Raw genomic sequence first — 15,810 nt, 5'->3', positions numbered from 1 at the left:
CTATAATACCCATATTATAAATAAATATGGGTTTGGAACATCATGAGGGTGAGTAAATAATGAATGGTTCATCTGTAATGTACATGTAATTTAAAAAAAAGTTTCACTGAATAACAGTGCAGAGCCAGTTCCAAATGTTACTTACAGCTTTTTCCATGGATCAGAATTTTCTTAAACATTTATTTCTAAACATAAAAAAAAATATATATATATATATATAATAATAATAATTAGCTTACACAGCTTATTTAGATTTTTCAGAACTTTTTGTCTGGAACGGTAATGCTTGTTTAAAATAGCTTCTTTTTTTTTTTTCTTTTTTTTTTTGCATATAATTTTCAAATAACTAATTTACTAGCCAAGAAGGATATAATGCTAGTAAGATCAATTCAATTCAAGTTCAGTTCTTATCGTCATTGTTTTGTACGGGCCAATACACTGTCCTTCCAAATTTTTCCACAGCACCAGATAAAGAGAGACATATAGACAGACAGAAAGACGGAATGCAGACAGACATACAAATAGAATCTTGACAGTCTTCAGGAGTTTTATCTCATGAAGGCCATCCTCAGCAGCGGTATGTTACATAATCCAAAACGTGAACATTTCCAACAATATAAAGCTACATTTCTCAGATTTCCTTCTTGTATTATTATGATCGATCTACTTAGGGTGTCCATTCCCTGGACAATGAGACTGAGCATGGTGTTCTTTTTTATTGAAGTCACCATTTTGTACAGGAGCTCTATTAAGCATTTAAATGAATCTCATAAACCTTTCCAGAACACAGAAAAAAGACAAAGAAGATGTAACAAAATATATTTTGCAGAAAATAAATTATATTTGTTAGTAGGACCATTAATAATAATAAATATATGTATATTTAACTTTTGCAACGTGTTATGCTGTATGATAGCTTTGATAGTAGTTGTTGCTGTGCTGCCTTTCATTTATGCTGATTTAACAAATATGTACTGTAATAAAATATATATATATTTATTGTAGTACTGATGTATAATGTGAATCACAATTGAGAATAATAAAGATTGCAAAAAAAAAAGCAAAGAAAAAAAAAAAAAGTTCCATAAAATTGGTTTCAGTTTCTTAATATATATATATATATATATATATATATATATATATATATAAAAAAGACTTTAATGAATGAATTAATTAATAAGTGATTGAATGAAAGAAAGGATAAATAAACAGACAAATAAATAAATAAATTAAAAAAACCTGAGCCTTTACCCATTGAAAAATAAAATAAGTTAGTAACCCTTATAGTTCCGGGTTACTAATGAGGTAGGTTACAACTAATGGGAAAAAAAGAAAAGCATGGCAACATCCATCTATGAGGCAAATCATTTATAGTTTAGTCAGCCAATATCTTTGGCTGGATCACAAAGTATGCAGTCCACTACTGGGACAAATCCTGTTCTCTGGGATACCATCAGCCAAAGAACCATGAACATTCCACTGTTGCAACCAAACAAGACAAGAAAATAATAAAGTCGAAAACAGCATTCAACAGCCTGAGGGTGACATGAGGGCTCCTATGGAGTCAAACTGTGATTAGTAAATAAAACTGTTCCGGACCGCCAGGAAATGCCTAGAGGAGGTAATGCAAAATCATTAAGACAAAAAAAAACAACAAAAAAAAAAAACACTATTCTGTGAAGGTTCTTGCATATCAGCATAGAAAAGGTGAACAATCACAGATATTCCAGGAGAAAAGCTGAAAAACATGAAACTTTATGAAACAACAGCTTTCAAAATTTTCTGTGGAATTTTGACTTCAATAACCCATAGATACGGATGTAGACTAAACTAATATTAAGCACTAAAATCCAGTGGGCCTTTGTTATCTTGGTGGGAAATGTGCGGCAGAGGACCCCGTCTGGCATGTGAAGTCTCTGGAAACATTCTCTGAGAAGACGAGACAATTCAATCAGAGAATAATATTACTATCTAATTGTTTAATGGAGCAAAACAATCCATACTCTTAATGTAATGGGAAATCTGAGAATAGAAGTGAGGCGTTTGTTTGGAGTTTGCTCATGTTAGATCCATGTGCAGTCATTTGTCTTTTCTGACATATCGTCGTATAGTTGTGGTTTCTTACAAGCAAACACAATAATCAAGCGCTAACGTAAAATATCTTAGGTCTGTTTATTAGTTGGCATAAAACCGGCATAACTATGCTTAGCCAAATCATTTTTTTAAGGCCAAAGAAATCATGCTGGTCTGTCTCTGAGCGATTATGTTACTGGACAACAGAGAATGTTGCTTTGCTTTCATGTATTGCTGTGATGATCCGGATAGTTTACAGACGGCTAAAAAGAAACTTTTCAAAGGGAGAAAAGCACATTGAAATGGTTTACATGTAACTGCTTACATTTTAGTTTTTGTCGAATTTAAACAAGGCAGCAAAAAGCATTTTGTACCAAGCTCTGTGCGCTACAATCGCGCCTAATCCACTCTACAAGGTTTTAGGATACAAATCAAACAGTAAAAGCACAAGAAATCATGAATAACTATTTCTGTCCTGAAGGAAATAGCAGTGCTTGCAAGGCAGCAAACGAATAGTGTTTTACATTTTAATCTTAGATTTTAGTGCAAACGAAACAATGCATCAAAGACACTTTGGTGTTTTCATGACGCTCGTTTTATTTTCCAAAGACAAAAGCAGCTATATATGGTTAAATAGCAAGAAAACAAAACGATCAATCAGGATGCATGTGTACAGTAAATAAATGCAAGAAGACTAATGAGAATACACTGTGCAAATATGCCATCACTGTCATAAAATCGCTACAGATACGTATACAGTCTTGCAAACACTGATATTGATAATACAGTGCTTATAAAAAGTGTTATATACAGTATATATGTATGTGTGTGTATATATATATAGCAGTATGCATATTCTTACATATTATTATTACTTCCATGTCGAACTGCAATTACATTTCTAAAAATGAGTAAAAATGTATTTCAGCTATTTTAACGAATATTCACTAATTCAAAAACTGAGACCACACAACCTTCTTCCACCTGTTTTGAGACCTCATGCCTTGCAAATTGTAGCCGAGATGTCATATGACTTATTTTTAACAACAGTAGCTTTATCTTTGGCACTCTCTCATAAAGCCCCGACTGGAAGCACCCAGGCAACAGTTGTTGTATGCACAGTCTCCAATCTCAGCAACTGAAGCTTGTAAATCATTGGTCTCTTGGTGGTCTCTCTCACCAGTCTTACACGGTCACTCAGTTATTGAGGACGGTCTAGGTAGATTTACAGCTGTGCCATACTCTTTTCATTTCTTAATTGTTGATTTAACTGTACCCCAAGGGATATTCAATGACTTGGACATTCCCTTGAATCCATCCCCTGCCCTGTGCTTTTCAATTACATTTCACTTTCACTGTTTGGAGTCTGAAACTTCTGCAATAATGAATGCCCAGAAGTTGGGCCTTCTAGAGCTGTATTTATACTACAATCATATTAAACTACTTAACTTCTCACAAGTGATCTATTTAACACTGACTTCAGCAAACCCATACACAAAAGAAATATATTTTCAGGATATATTTTGGAATATATGCAAATATTTGAAATTGGCCCAATAAATATATGTCATACTTATATTTCATATATTTTTGTTATATTTCAGAATATATTTCAATGTATTTTTTCTGTATGGATCCCCAAAAGTGTCAAAAATATATATGGCATATATTCCAAATACATTGAAATATATTCTGAAATATAACAAAAATATATGAAATATAAGTATGAAATATATTTATTGGGCCAATTTCAAATATTTGCATATATTCCAAAATATTTCCTGAAAATATATTTCAAATATATTTCTTTTGTGTATGGGATTAGCTATGCCAATGATTATCCATGTGTGTAATTTTAAAGAGTGTGATTTTTGTTTTGTTTGTGTGTGTGTGTGTGTGTGTGTGTGTGTGTGTGTGTGTGTGTGTGTGTGCGTGAGCGTGTGCGTGTGCGTGTGCGTGTGTGTGTGTGTGTGTGTGTGTGTGTGTGTGTGTGTGTGTGTGTGTGTGTGTGTGTGTGCGTGTATTTTTAAACTATTTTACTTTTGACATGAAAAAGTCTTTTTTTTCGTTGATCAGTGGCAAATGCTGTACAATGACAAAACCTGTAAAAGTGCCAGCTGAACATGTTTTATAAACACTGTATCATCAAGGACAAAAACTGTATCCTGGAGAAATACATTTGAAGGCACAATCAAAAAAATGCTTTTAGTCTTAAACATGAATATATATAGATACAAATAAAAAATAAAAACAAACAAACAAGGCTTATACTTACTGTAGGGAACACATTCATACTGGACTTCAAGGTACTTATACGTTCCTGGGCAGGGGTCAGGAAAAACATCTGGTCCAGTGATGACGATGCACTGTGTTCTGTTGTTACACCTGAACGGAGCAAGAGAAATATAAAAGGAAATCAGATGAGTGAAACACATACACACAACACAAACACACACATAAATGCCCCAGAGTTTAAAGGAATGTTCTGGATTTTGCTCTAGCAACAGAATTTGTGGAGTAATGTTGATTAAAATGGAAAATTAAACTAAAACTAAAAACGTATGCATTTTGGCCGTTCATTTACACAACAACATTTTTTGAAAACGATACTGTTCTGTAAACTACAAAAACTTGAATTTGTGAAAAAGTGGTTGCGCCACTTGCATTCAGTCAATAGGCGCACACTGTAAAATAAATCTGTTAGATTTACGGTTAAAAAACGGCAGCTGTGGTTGCCAATACTTTACCGTAAAAAATAGGGTAGCAACATTTTAGGTTTTACAGACTTAACTTAAATTTACAGTAATTGATCTGATATAAGGGTAAATTACCAACATATTGAAGTACTAATATTTGTTTTGTACCATTGTAATACACTGACAGCCACCAATCACAGTGGTGATTAGAGTCATTTGATGAATCAAAGCTCATCACAAGCAGCTTTTCCACAAGCTGAGAAAGTTATTACTATTATATCGAAGCTGCACAGTGTCATTCATACAAACACTAAACACCATCATGGTAACACACATTAAATGTAACATAAAACCCGAATGTACATAACTGATTAGAAAAAAGAAAAAAAGAAAAAAAAAAACTATGAAAAACTATGAAGAAAGTTATTTCAGCAAAAATACATCAAATGTGAAGTGTCACGCAGGGAATTGTGGGAATGTCATTTACCTTTTTTCACTGTAAATTATACAATGATTTGAATTTACTGTAAAATGTATGGTCAGATCTATTACAGTCATTCACCGTATATAGTACAGAAACTTTCTGTTAACCAATTAACAGTTTTTCACCATAGCATTTTTACAGTCTTAAAATCACGATCATTTTTTCACAAACTACTAGCCTGGCATGCATAATTCAGCCTTTTTAGTTGTTTTTGCGGATTCATGTGAACGAGGATCGTTTTGACAATATTATTGTCTGTAACGAAAAGCGCAAAAGAGCGGTGGTGTAAACGTACCCTAAATGATTTTTGTGTTAAGCTTAACTTGTATTGAACCCTGAACATTCCTGTATCAATCAGCTGTGAATACAATAGCTGCCTCTGTGGCTCGCATCAAACCAAGAGCAACCCTGCAGACAGAGCTGATGGACGGAGGGATGGTGGCCCAGAGCAGGAACCAGATAAAAGACGGCGGGAATTAGCGGAGCGGATAGATGCCAAAGTGGACCTTTTCAGCCCAACGACAAAGATAAACAGCCTCATCTATGAGTGTTCATACCTGCCAGCACATGAGTTATACATCTGTATGAATCCCCCCTGGGGCCAGGCTGATTGTACCTATGATGGATTCATTTTCCCTATATGCCATTTCACTCAGAATGAACTAACCATCCCTCCACTGCCTGTTTAACAGGAAGTCATGCAGAAGGTGGTTTATGTGGGTTCTAGGAACTAAAATTAAGCACATCAATAAAAGATAAAGTGCAGAAATGATCTCATGGCTTAGAGACACAGTGTACAGCAAAATGCTGAAAAAGTAGCGGCAGTGTAGTCCATCAATCCGTGTCACGTCGTTCCTGAGGTCTGCATCTATGCTGTCCCCTAGCTAAATCTTCTAAGCAACTACATATTTCCCTGAAAAATAATGGTTCAATTTAGAGCCAAAAAGGTTTTAAAGCCTTAAATGTGTTTGTTTGTTTTTCTCCCCAATTTCCACAAATAACTCTAGTTCTTTATTAACCATCAATATACTTGTTTCAAAAAACAAACAGAATCCAATACAAAATAATGGTTCAATTTAGAACCAAAAAAGCCTTAAATGCTGTTTTTTTTTTATGTTATCCATTCCTGGCAAAGCTGAATTTTAAGCAGCCGTCACCTGATCCTTCAGAAATCATTCTAATATGCTGATTTGGTGCTTGACAATTAATTCTATTGTTAAAAACAGCTTTTGTTGCACCAATTCAGCATTTTACAATGATTTCTCAAGGTTCACGTTACACTGAAAACTGAAGTAATACCAACTGAAAATTCAGCTTTGATCACAGGAATGAATTACAACATAACAACAAAATTTAAATTGCAATATTTCACAGTTTAAAATACTTTTACGAATATGACCAAATAAATGCCTCCTTGGTGAACATAAAACACTTGTTTCATCTTATACAAATCTTCAAGATTTCAAACTTTTGAATGGTATAGGGTAAATGTAATATATTATTATTATTATTATTATTATTATATATATTTTTTTTTATTTCCAAAAGAACTATATAGCAACTCAAAAACAATGAATTATTGGTCCTTTAGAAGAGAACCACTAATACATATTTTTAGTGATGTTTGCTGGGCCGGATCCACAGACCAGAATATTATTGTAGATTTTAACATGAAAAATGTATGTTGAATAATGATAATGATTGTCCTAACAAAGGTCTTTGGTTCGGGAATAGAGAGCATGTTTTCCTGTAAGCGCAGCACGTTTTTCTGACCTGGCCTTGGGGCAGCATCTCTTCCTGCAGTAATTTCTCTTTACCTCAGCACGCGACCCTGACAATTCATTTGTCTTATGTTCTATTTGCTAATAAACAAATGGAGACTCTTTTTTTTTTCTTTTTTTTCTCTCTCTTAAAAGCAGTGAAGCACGTGGAACTGAGTGCTTCTCCGTCCACAGCTGTGAATTCCCACGGGTAATGTTTGAAGATGAAAATTTATACATAGACACGAGCTTTGCTGAAAAAACACGTCCCTCATATGGGAGTTTCTTTATTAACGAGCACTCATATGTGGTAACAGATGAGAATATCAGCATGTTTACCCATATAAATGAATTATAGATCTAAAATTATAACACACGGCCAAAGCTGGTGCCATAATGTGGCGATTGGGTGTTTGGTTATTTGTAGTTGTATTATGGGGAGACTGTTCCCATTCATATTTCATTCAGTCACACAGTGTTGTTCATTTGCATAATGTGCCATGTGAATAAATTATGATCACAAATTATCTTAAAAGAGGAAAAAGATTAATAATAACTTATGGAGTCAAAATAATGGCATAACAAGCCTAACAACGTTTTATTATTTTAGAAAACTTGCCTTGATACAATATAGATGGAATTGACACATCTTTATTTTTATTTATTATTATTTTTTAATGTATTTTAATGTTTTTGGTTTTTGTACTATATTTCTTGTAGTGTTAAAATGTCATTCTTAATGTCATTTTTGCAATTACTTTTAAGCTTTCAATACCAGTTTATTGGATATATGAAGTTACATCCCATCCAGGCCACACAGGTGTAACTCATCACATTCATCCCAACATTTGACAACCGCAAAGTGTCCAAATACTTATTATTTCACTAATTAAAGCTAAACTTGTGACTGAAAAGTGTGTGTGTGCTATCTTTCATCAAGGGCGTTTTCACACCTGGCTCATTTGGAGCTTTTGTTTTGGAACCTGGTGCATTTTCTCCATTAGTTCAGTTTATTTAGGAATATATGAAACAAAAACAAAAATAAATGAAACAAAATTCTGGGTAGGCTTGGTTGAGAAAAAAAAGCAGTTCGACCCAACGTGTGTGGCTATATATATATATATATATATATACGTATATATATTTTTTGTTTTGCTACAACATGGGATTAATCAGTGTATGCTGCTGAATAGTTTTCTTAATCTGCACATGTTTTTTAATGTTTGATTAAAAACAAATCAAATCAAATCAACCTTTCTGCACCTGTGCTCTCGTCATAAATTTTGGTACATGTTGCCTTGTGAAAGCAAATCAAACCAAGAAGCAAACAACCTACAGGTCTGAAAACGGCCTTAAATAAAGTCCACTTGATTCGATTTTTTTTTTTTAAATCTAATATAATGACATTTATACATTTTAATATGTGGACTAACTGTTCAAATACTGGGGCTACTGTATGCTAAATTCCCTTTCTCATAATGTTCCTGTTACCCAACAGTTGGTGTTTGCTCTTCACACCACAGTCACACATTAAGCGGTTTCACAGGACGCCCCTCATTAGACAGATCTCTCCCTCCTAAACTCTGAAAACTCACAGAAGCAATGCTTTCAAGATATCACAACATTTACAGTAGAAATTTCAATCATTAAAGCAAAACAATTGTGTGGTAAGTTGGAGGAAATGTTTCAGTCAGGAAATCTGGACTTCGCCAATGTAACATAAAATGGCCACACAAAAGAAAAAAATATATATTACAAATGAGATTATTTGATATATCAGTTGTTTCAAGCAAATTAACTGATGTGTATATAAAAAATTGTTGAAACTATTAAATAATCTAGAAAGTTTTAGTTTAGAAAATGGACACAGAAAATAAAATATTGAGTTTTCATGTTTTACGGGGACTTTACATAGACTTACTGTTTTATTATTTTATTTTTTTTATACTGTACAAACTGTATATGTTATCCCCCTACACTAATAGCCCTAAACATACCCACTACTGAAACCTTTCTGCATTTTTACATATTCAAAAAACATCACTTAGTATCATAACCACTTGTTGTTTGAATCTTTAGTTTAGGAAGAACCAGATTTGTTAGTAATAATTAAACATGAAAAAGACAGAGATCAACCGAAGAATAGATCATCATGCATCCAATACAAAGTAAAACAAATCAAATCCTAGAATGAAATCAAATGTAAACAAAATTATGGCAGTATAATTGCAGTACTTTGATATTAAAAAGCAAAACACGATTTCTATTGTCTGTTCAGAACTAAACCTCACTTCCTCTATTCATTGCATTAATGCAGCCCGAACCTCACATATCTAATTCAATCAGGAATCATGGGCTTTATTTAAGGCTTTATTACCAGGCCAATAAATTCCCAATGCTCTGAATTCTTAAACAGGTGTAGCTGTTGTTTCTAGAAGCCTGTATTTACGGTGACTTATGAAAGCTTAATCTGCAATGCTTGAAGTATTCACTAATACCATATGTACAGAGGGAGAGCCGTACAAGGCTGTGCGCTAACGCTGGTCTTCTGAGAGCCATGCGGACGCCTCTGTCACGGATATTAATGGTGTGAATACAGAACAAATTTCCCCCGTACAGCACTGCAGCCGTTCCCTCATGTTCCCCAAAGCAGGGTACTTAGCAGAGCAAGGACGACAGGAACAAGAGAATTTGGTAACGCTTTAGATTACAGCCCGGAAAGTACTGCGTAATTAAAATGAAAGTACAGTGTAACTTTCGGTAATTACAGTGTACCTATAAAGTACTTACGTGTAAGTATAGGGGAACAATATGTAAAGTCTTGGGAATAAAGGTGTAACAACCAGGAAAATACTGCGTTATTAAAACGAAATTACAGTGTAACTTTCGGTAATTACAGTGTACCTATAAAGTGCGTACGTGTAAGTATAGGGGAATAATATGTAAAGTTTTGGGAATAAATGGGTAACAACCAGGAAAATAACAAATTATTTAGGCAAATTATTTAGACTGTAAGTATTCCATGTAGTAACAGGGTAAGTATGACATTGCGGGCTGTAAATTAAAGTGGTGCTTCTTACCTTCTTGTTTCGTGTAGTTACAGGGTAAGTATGACATTGCGGGCTGTAAATTAAAGTGGTGTTTCTTACCCTCTTGTTTCATGTAGTTACAGGGTAAGTTTGACATTGCGGGCTGTAAATTAAAGTGGTGTTTCTTACCCTCTTGTTTCATGTAGTTACAGGGTAAGTACAATAAAAAACACATGTACACACACAATCTGACATCACTTGGAAAACCTTTATTTGAAAAACAACTTATTTCAAAACAGATTTACAACATATTACACTTCTTATTTATTTAATTTATTATCATTTTTTTAAATCAACTTTTCATTTCAAATTCTAAAGTCCTGACAGAAAGTAGCATGTTTTGTCCTTTTTTGTTTCTCTTGCATGGCTTCCTCCTCCTCTTGGTCCTCCTCTTTTTCTATCGTTCCACTGATTATTAGCCTAATCTTAAGGAGTCTTTTTCTATTCTGTATTATGTATTACAAGAAAATACAGTACACCCAGAAATGTTCTCATAATTTACTCATCTTTTCGCTACCGACCAACTTTCACCAGCGAGTGCATGAGAGTCGGCTTCATGGGGCGGCTTGAATGGCTTCGCGTTTGGTGAAGCTTTCAGCGTTCATTGCATTCTCGCGGGAGTTTGATGTGAAACGTGCACGAGAACTGGTGTCTCTGTTCTTCTGCATGGTTTGTTTTTCATTATTATTATCTGTTATTGTTTGTATTTTGTTGTGAGCAATAATAAAAACATTAAAAAAAATAATAATTCAACATTGGTTTTTCGGTGCGCTTACCGAAAAACGAATACCGAAGAGGCTTTAAGCCTCTGTTATACTCCAGTTTGGACGCGTACACGACAGCTGCGCAGCTCGGACGCGGACAACTTGTATTTATACTTTCTCTCAACCCTCTCATGAACGCGCAGGTGACAGTTGGTCGGAAGCGATAGTCAACAGTTTAAAAATGTAAAATATTTGGTATTTTTCTTACAAACGCTTATCGTTTCACTTCAGAAGAAGAGGAACAAGAGGAGGAGGAAACCAAGCAAGAGAAACAAAGTGCTGTAAATCCGTTTTGAAATAAGTTGTTTTTCAAATAAAGTTTTCCGAGTGATATCAGATTGTGTGTGTACATGTGTTTTTATTGTACTTACCCTGTAACTACATGAAACAAGAGGGTAAGAAGCCCCACTTTAACTACACGGAACAAGAGGGTAAGAAACACCACTTTAATTTACAGCCCGCAATGTCATACTTACCCTGTAACTACACGGAACAAGAGGGTAAGAAACACCACTTTAATTTACAGCCCGCAATGTCATACTTACCCTGTAACTACACGGAACAAGAGGGTAAGAAACACCACTTTAATTTACAGCCCGCAATGTCATACTTACCCTGTAACTACATGGAACAAGAGTATATTTTCCCAGCATTTAAAAAAAAAAAAAAGTTGCAATAGTTTTACTTGCCTTGAAACTTAATCAGTGCACCTTTGCAATAATAACAAATTAGCCTACTTTATAAATGCACTGATATGTACCCCGTGATTTAAAAAAAGCCTTTATGTATTTTTGTACACTATTATTACAAAAAGGTGCAGTGTATGTACTCGCTAAATTGCTCCCAAAAGTAAGATTCTAAAATACTTAGTCTAAATAATTTGCCTAAATAATTTGTTATTTTCCTGGTTGTTACCCCTTTATTCCCAAAACTTTACATATTGTTCCCCTATACTTACACGTAAGTACTTTATAGGTACACTGTAATTACCGAAAGTTACACTGTAATTTCGTTTTAATAACGCAGTATTTTCCTGGTTGTTACCCCTTTATTCCCAAGACTTTACATATTGTTCCCCTATACTTACACGTAAGTACTTTATAGGTACACTGTAATTACCGAAAGTTACACTGTACTTTCATTTTAATTACGCAGTACTTTCCGGGCTGTAATCTAAAGCGTTACCGAGAATTTCTGCAACAAAAGTTTTGTTTCAGATGTGTTGCTAAAGGACTAATGCAAAAACTTAAATAGTCATTTGAGCACAGCTGTGCTTATAAGTTAAATAATAAGTTTATTAGCCACGTAAAAAAAAAAAAAAAAAAAAAACGCAGCACACATATTTCTAACTTGTTGAGCCATGGTTCTAATGTGTGCGATCCAGTCAGCAACATTTTTAAATTCCATTCCCCCTATGTCTTCCCAATAACTTCCCGTTTCTCTCAACACTCACAGAATGCCAAATGCAAGAACAATTTGGCTTTAGTGAATAAAGGACTCGACAGTTGGCAGGAATTTTATTATAATATGACCATTTATATTCCTTGCATTAAAGTTCAACTTCACCGATTTTCAACCCGCTTTGTATTGTTATAATATCAGTAGTATATGTAAATGAACAATGTTTACTCATTCTCTATGTTACCTGGACCGAGAAATTATTATTTCGGTTCCAGGGGATTTGGTGAAAACTATAGATTATACTTTGTGGTAATATGGAGCAGCTTTCTTACCTGTGTGCGACGGGGTTTTGTTTTGGGCGTTGGGCGGAACTGACAAAACAGCAGTTTATTTCAGTTTACCCCTTCGTTTGGCTTAAAACACTGTGTTTGTGGTCATGCAGTTTGAAATGTTCTCTCAGATTTTCCAGGCGTTCGTATTTAATGAAATAAAACTAAACTAATTGTTTACACTTTGAATTATTTCACCTGGGAACAATACAAGTTGACACCATTATGACTAAATGTTTGCTAAGAAGTGTTTCCTACTAAAGGCGGTATTTAGTTAAGCATATCCATAGCAGACTGGTGGGAGTGGCCTTAGATGACAACATGCCCAGTGCATTATGGGTGTTGAAGGTTTCCTACCAATTTGGTAAAAGGACCAAATAGACATTTTAGTCTCTGTTCTCTCAAGTCAGGTAGCACCAATATTTAATTTTTTTTTTTTTTTTTTGCCTTTCTACTGTATAGCCAGACTAGTTTTAGGCTAGCCATTTTGTCGGCGGTGAATTGTACCTTTAAGTCATAAAAAAAAAAAAAAACACTTTAAAATGTTCACCTGTTTGTCGCAAATATAAATAAAAGAAAACCAATTCTATTGTCAATATAGGATAAAAATATACATACATTTTACTGGCTTCTCTGATGTTGTCCAGATATTTATTTTGGACCCTGCTCTCAACAATATCTCAATTGTCTAATGTTCAAAACAAAACACAAAAAGACCAAGAGAAGTGTATTACAAAATAATGTAGAAAGTGCTTCTAGTTGCTCGAATCCTTATATAATTCCACATTATTAAACAAGTTAATAGGCGACACAAACCCACGGGACATAGCATGAGGTGATTATATCAATTAATTTGATATAAGCCTATATAAATCAACAGTAAAAAAAGACCGTTTTCTTTTACAAAGAAATGAAGTAGCACTGAGTGAAAGCTTCCATTATTAAGTATAGTAATCTATTATTAATGTAACTGTAGCAATGACAGATTGTGAAGTTATTGGTGATTCATTATTGACCAGAAAACTATCAAGATGAAAAGTGCACAACAATGCAATTTCACATCTGGACTTCTGCAGACCTGCGGAGGCAAATCCCTGCCTAGAGTTCCTGTGTAGATTAACACCCACTTGAGACGCCTAATTGCCTGCAGCTGAAAGGACTAATTGAGACGCCACATTTTCAAACCTTTTTCCCCACGAATCACGACATTCTTATAATAAGCCGAGCGGAACTGTATGCCACTCCCGCAGCAATACGTATCAAAGCCAGGGCTCACACATCACTTCCTGTTTTTTAGCACAAGCCTCCAGATGTACGACACTGTCTAAGCTCAAAAGAAAATCGGATATGAGAGCATTGAGATCTGTTTGGTTTGGTTGTGGAGAGAAATGTTCTTCATGCACGCCACTGAAGATGCTCGTATTCATGCACTGTGTAATCAAAGACGGCCAAATGAGAGAGAAGACACGTTTTGAAGAGAGAGTTTTGGGAAAGGAGGGTGAAACGTGACAGATCTTAGCATGGAAATGCGTTTGCATGAAAGAACTTGCCTTTGAGACATGATTTTGAATGCATCGGGCAGATAACAGTTGATGTTCTCCATTTGAAAGGGGTCAGCATCGCAGATCTTGTCGTCTGTCCGGCCATAATTGGCAGTCTCAATCATGATGACATCACTTCCTGGACAGCGTAGGTCAATGGGATAACCCTCGCAAGACAGCTCCCGCCTCACCAGACCAAACGGCATAGTAGCCCGGCTAAACCCTGAAAGATAGAGAGAAACTTTAGGGGGGGGAGGGAAATACTTTTTTTTTTTTTACACACAAAAAAGTGCATTTGCTTAAACATAACATTCTCATAACTGCAATGTGAAAAAAATTGATTAGATCATATTATTGAAATTGTAAAATCTTTATACATCACAGTAGGAGTAAGATAATTGATCATTTGGAGGAAAATAATACCACAGTGCTAAAAAACTATATTATAATTATAATTATATAAATAGTTTACCAAAATAAAACACAAATACGTGAAATCAAAAGTGTTTTTTTTTTTAAATGAATGACAGATGCAACAATGCTGACAATCCATGTTACAATAAAGTACTGACAAAAGTATTTCTCTCCATTTTATGGAAGGGTGAGAAATGCCAGACAACAAGAGAGATACAGTCAGTGAAAAGAGAAAAAAAAAAAAAAAAGAAAGAATAAAGTAATGTCCTGCTAATGTGAAGAGCATCAAATGTCTGTGTTGAGAGTGAAATCTGGTACTGAGTTCAGAGCAGCAAACACAAATATAATATACATTCAGCCAATCACAGGCCCTGACCTTAAATATAGCTCTATTTTTAGAAATTAATCTCACATGCAAAACAGAGCGTGGATGCACCAGAAAATATGTATACAAAAAACAAGTATGTGCTATGACTGAGAATTACACATATCCATCTGTCTAGAAGCAAACCAAACAAACTATCATTTAAAAAAAAAAAAAAAAAATCAGTAGAGGTCATGTTTATTTCTTAGGTGCATCATTTTTTATTTGCCTGCTGCATCATACTGTAAATGGTGTTAAAATGTGTCTTGTTAAAAATTACATAATTTATTATAAAAATTCATAACCTGAGAGAAAGACTGCTGTTTAATCTATATTTCCTCCAGCAATGTGTATAAACGAGGCCACATTAAGTAAAAATCCATCTAAAATCAGTCTGTACGATTGATTTATTCATGTAAGTGAAATTATAAAGTCAACATGACTCTGATTTTTTTAAATGAAGAGGAAAATAATCTGTCTGCTGAGAAGCTTCTCCTGTAATTATTCAGTCAGAACACAGTCACTGCGCGTTTTATCCACAGCATTTCCCCCTGAGTTTGACATGCTGAGATGTTCTCAAAGACACTGACAGCAAAATGGATTCAAATGACTTTAAAAAGTCCATTCAGTGGAAATCAAATCTAGGGCTGTTGAACCAAGATTTATCGCTGGGGTTTTTTCAGATCTTTAGTCATTCCTTGTGACCATTGGAAACGAAACACAGCAGCAAGTTTTGACTGATGACAGGTGTTACCGCCTCACATATGTCATTTTATAGTGCGTGCTGCTCAACAACATGCAATTCACTTTGTGACTCAGTAAAACCACCAGTGAGAGGTAAAGCTTAATAAAATGCTAACTGATAGTTTTGAATCTGCACTATGATTGGATGAAC

The 15,810-nt window shown here is 34.5% G+C and overlaps 1 protein-coding gene across 14 annotated transcripts in view; it reads right to left on the bottom strand.

The window, feature by feature from the left end:
• adgrl2a (adhesion G protein-coupled receptor L2a) overlaps positions 1-15,810 on the bottom strand; it is a 103,883-nt gene that overhangs the window by 43,929 nt on the left and 44,144 nt on the right. For all 14 annotated transcript variants that reach the window (XR_014625869.1, XM_084395425.1, XM_084395427.1 and 11 more), the window contains exons 3-4: positions 14,147-14,360; positions 4,349-4,458 (exon numbers count right to left, since the gene is read on the bottom strand). Coding sequence is in view for 13 of the 14 variants with exons in the window: in XM_084395425.1 (XP_084251551.1) it covers positions 4,349-4,458; positions 14,147-14,360 (324 nt within the window). In the remaining variant the exon portion in view is untranslated. The remainder of the gene's footprint in view (positions 1-4,348; positions 4,459-14,146; positions 14,361-15,810) is intronic.

Source organism: Rutilus rutilus (assembly GCF_951802725.1).
Source record: "Rutilus rutilus genome assembly, chromosome: 22".
In the NCBI taxonomy this organism is placed as follows: domain Eukaryota; kingdom Metazoa; phylum Chordata; class Actinopteri; order Cypriniformes; family Leuciscidae; genus Rutilus; species Rutilus rutilus.
This window is presented reverse-complemented; position numbering and strand designations above follow the sequence as displayed.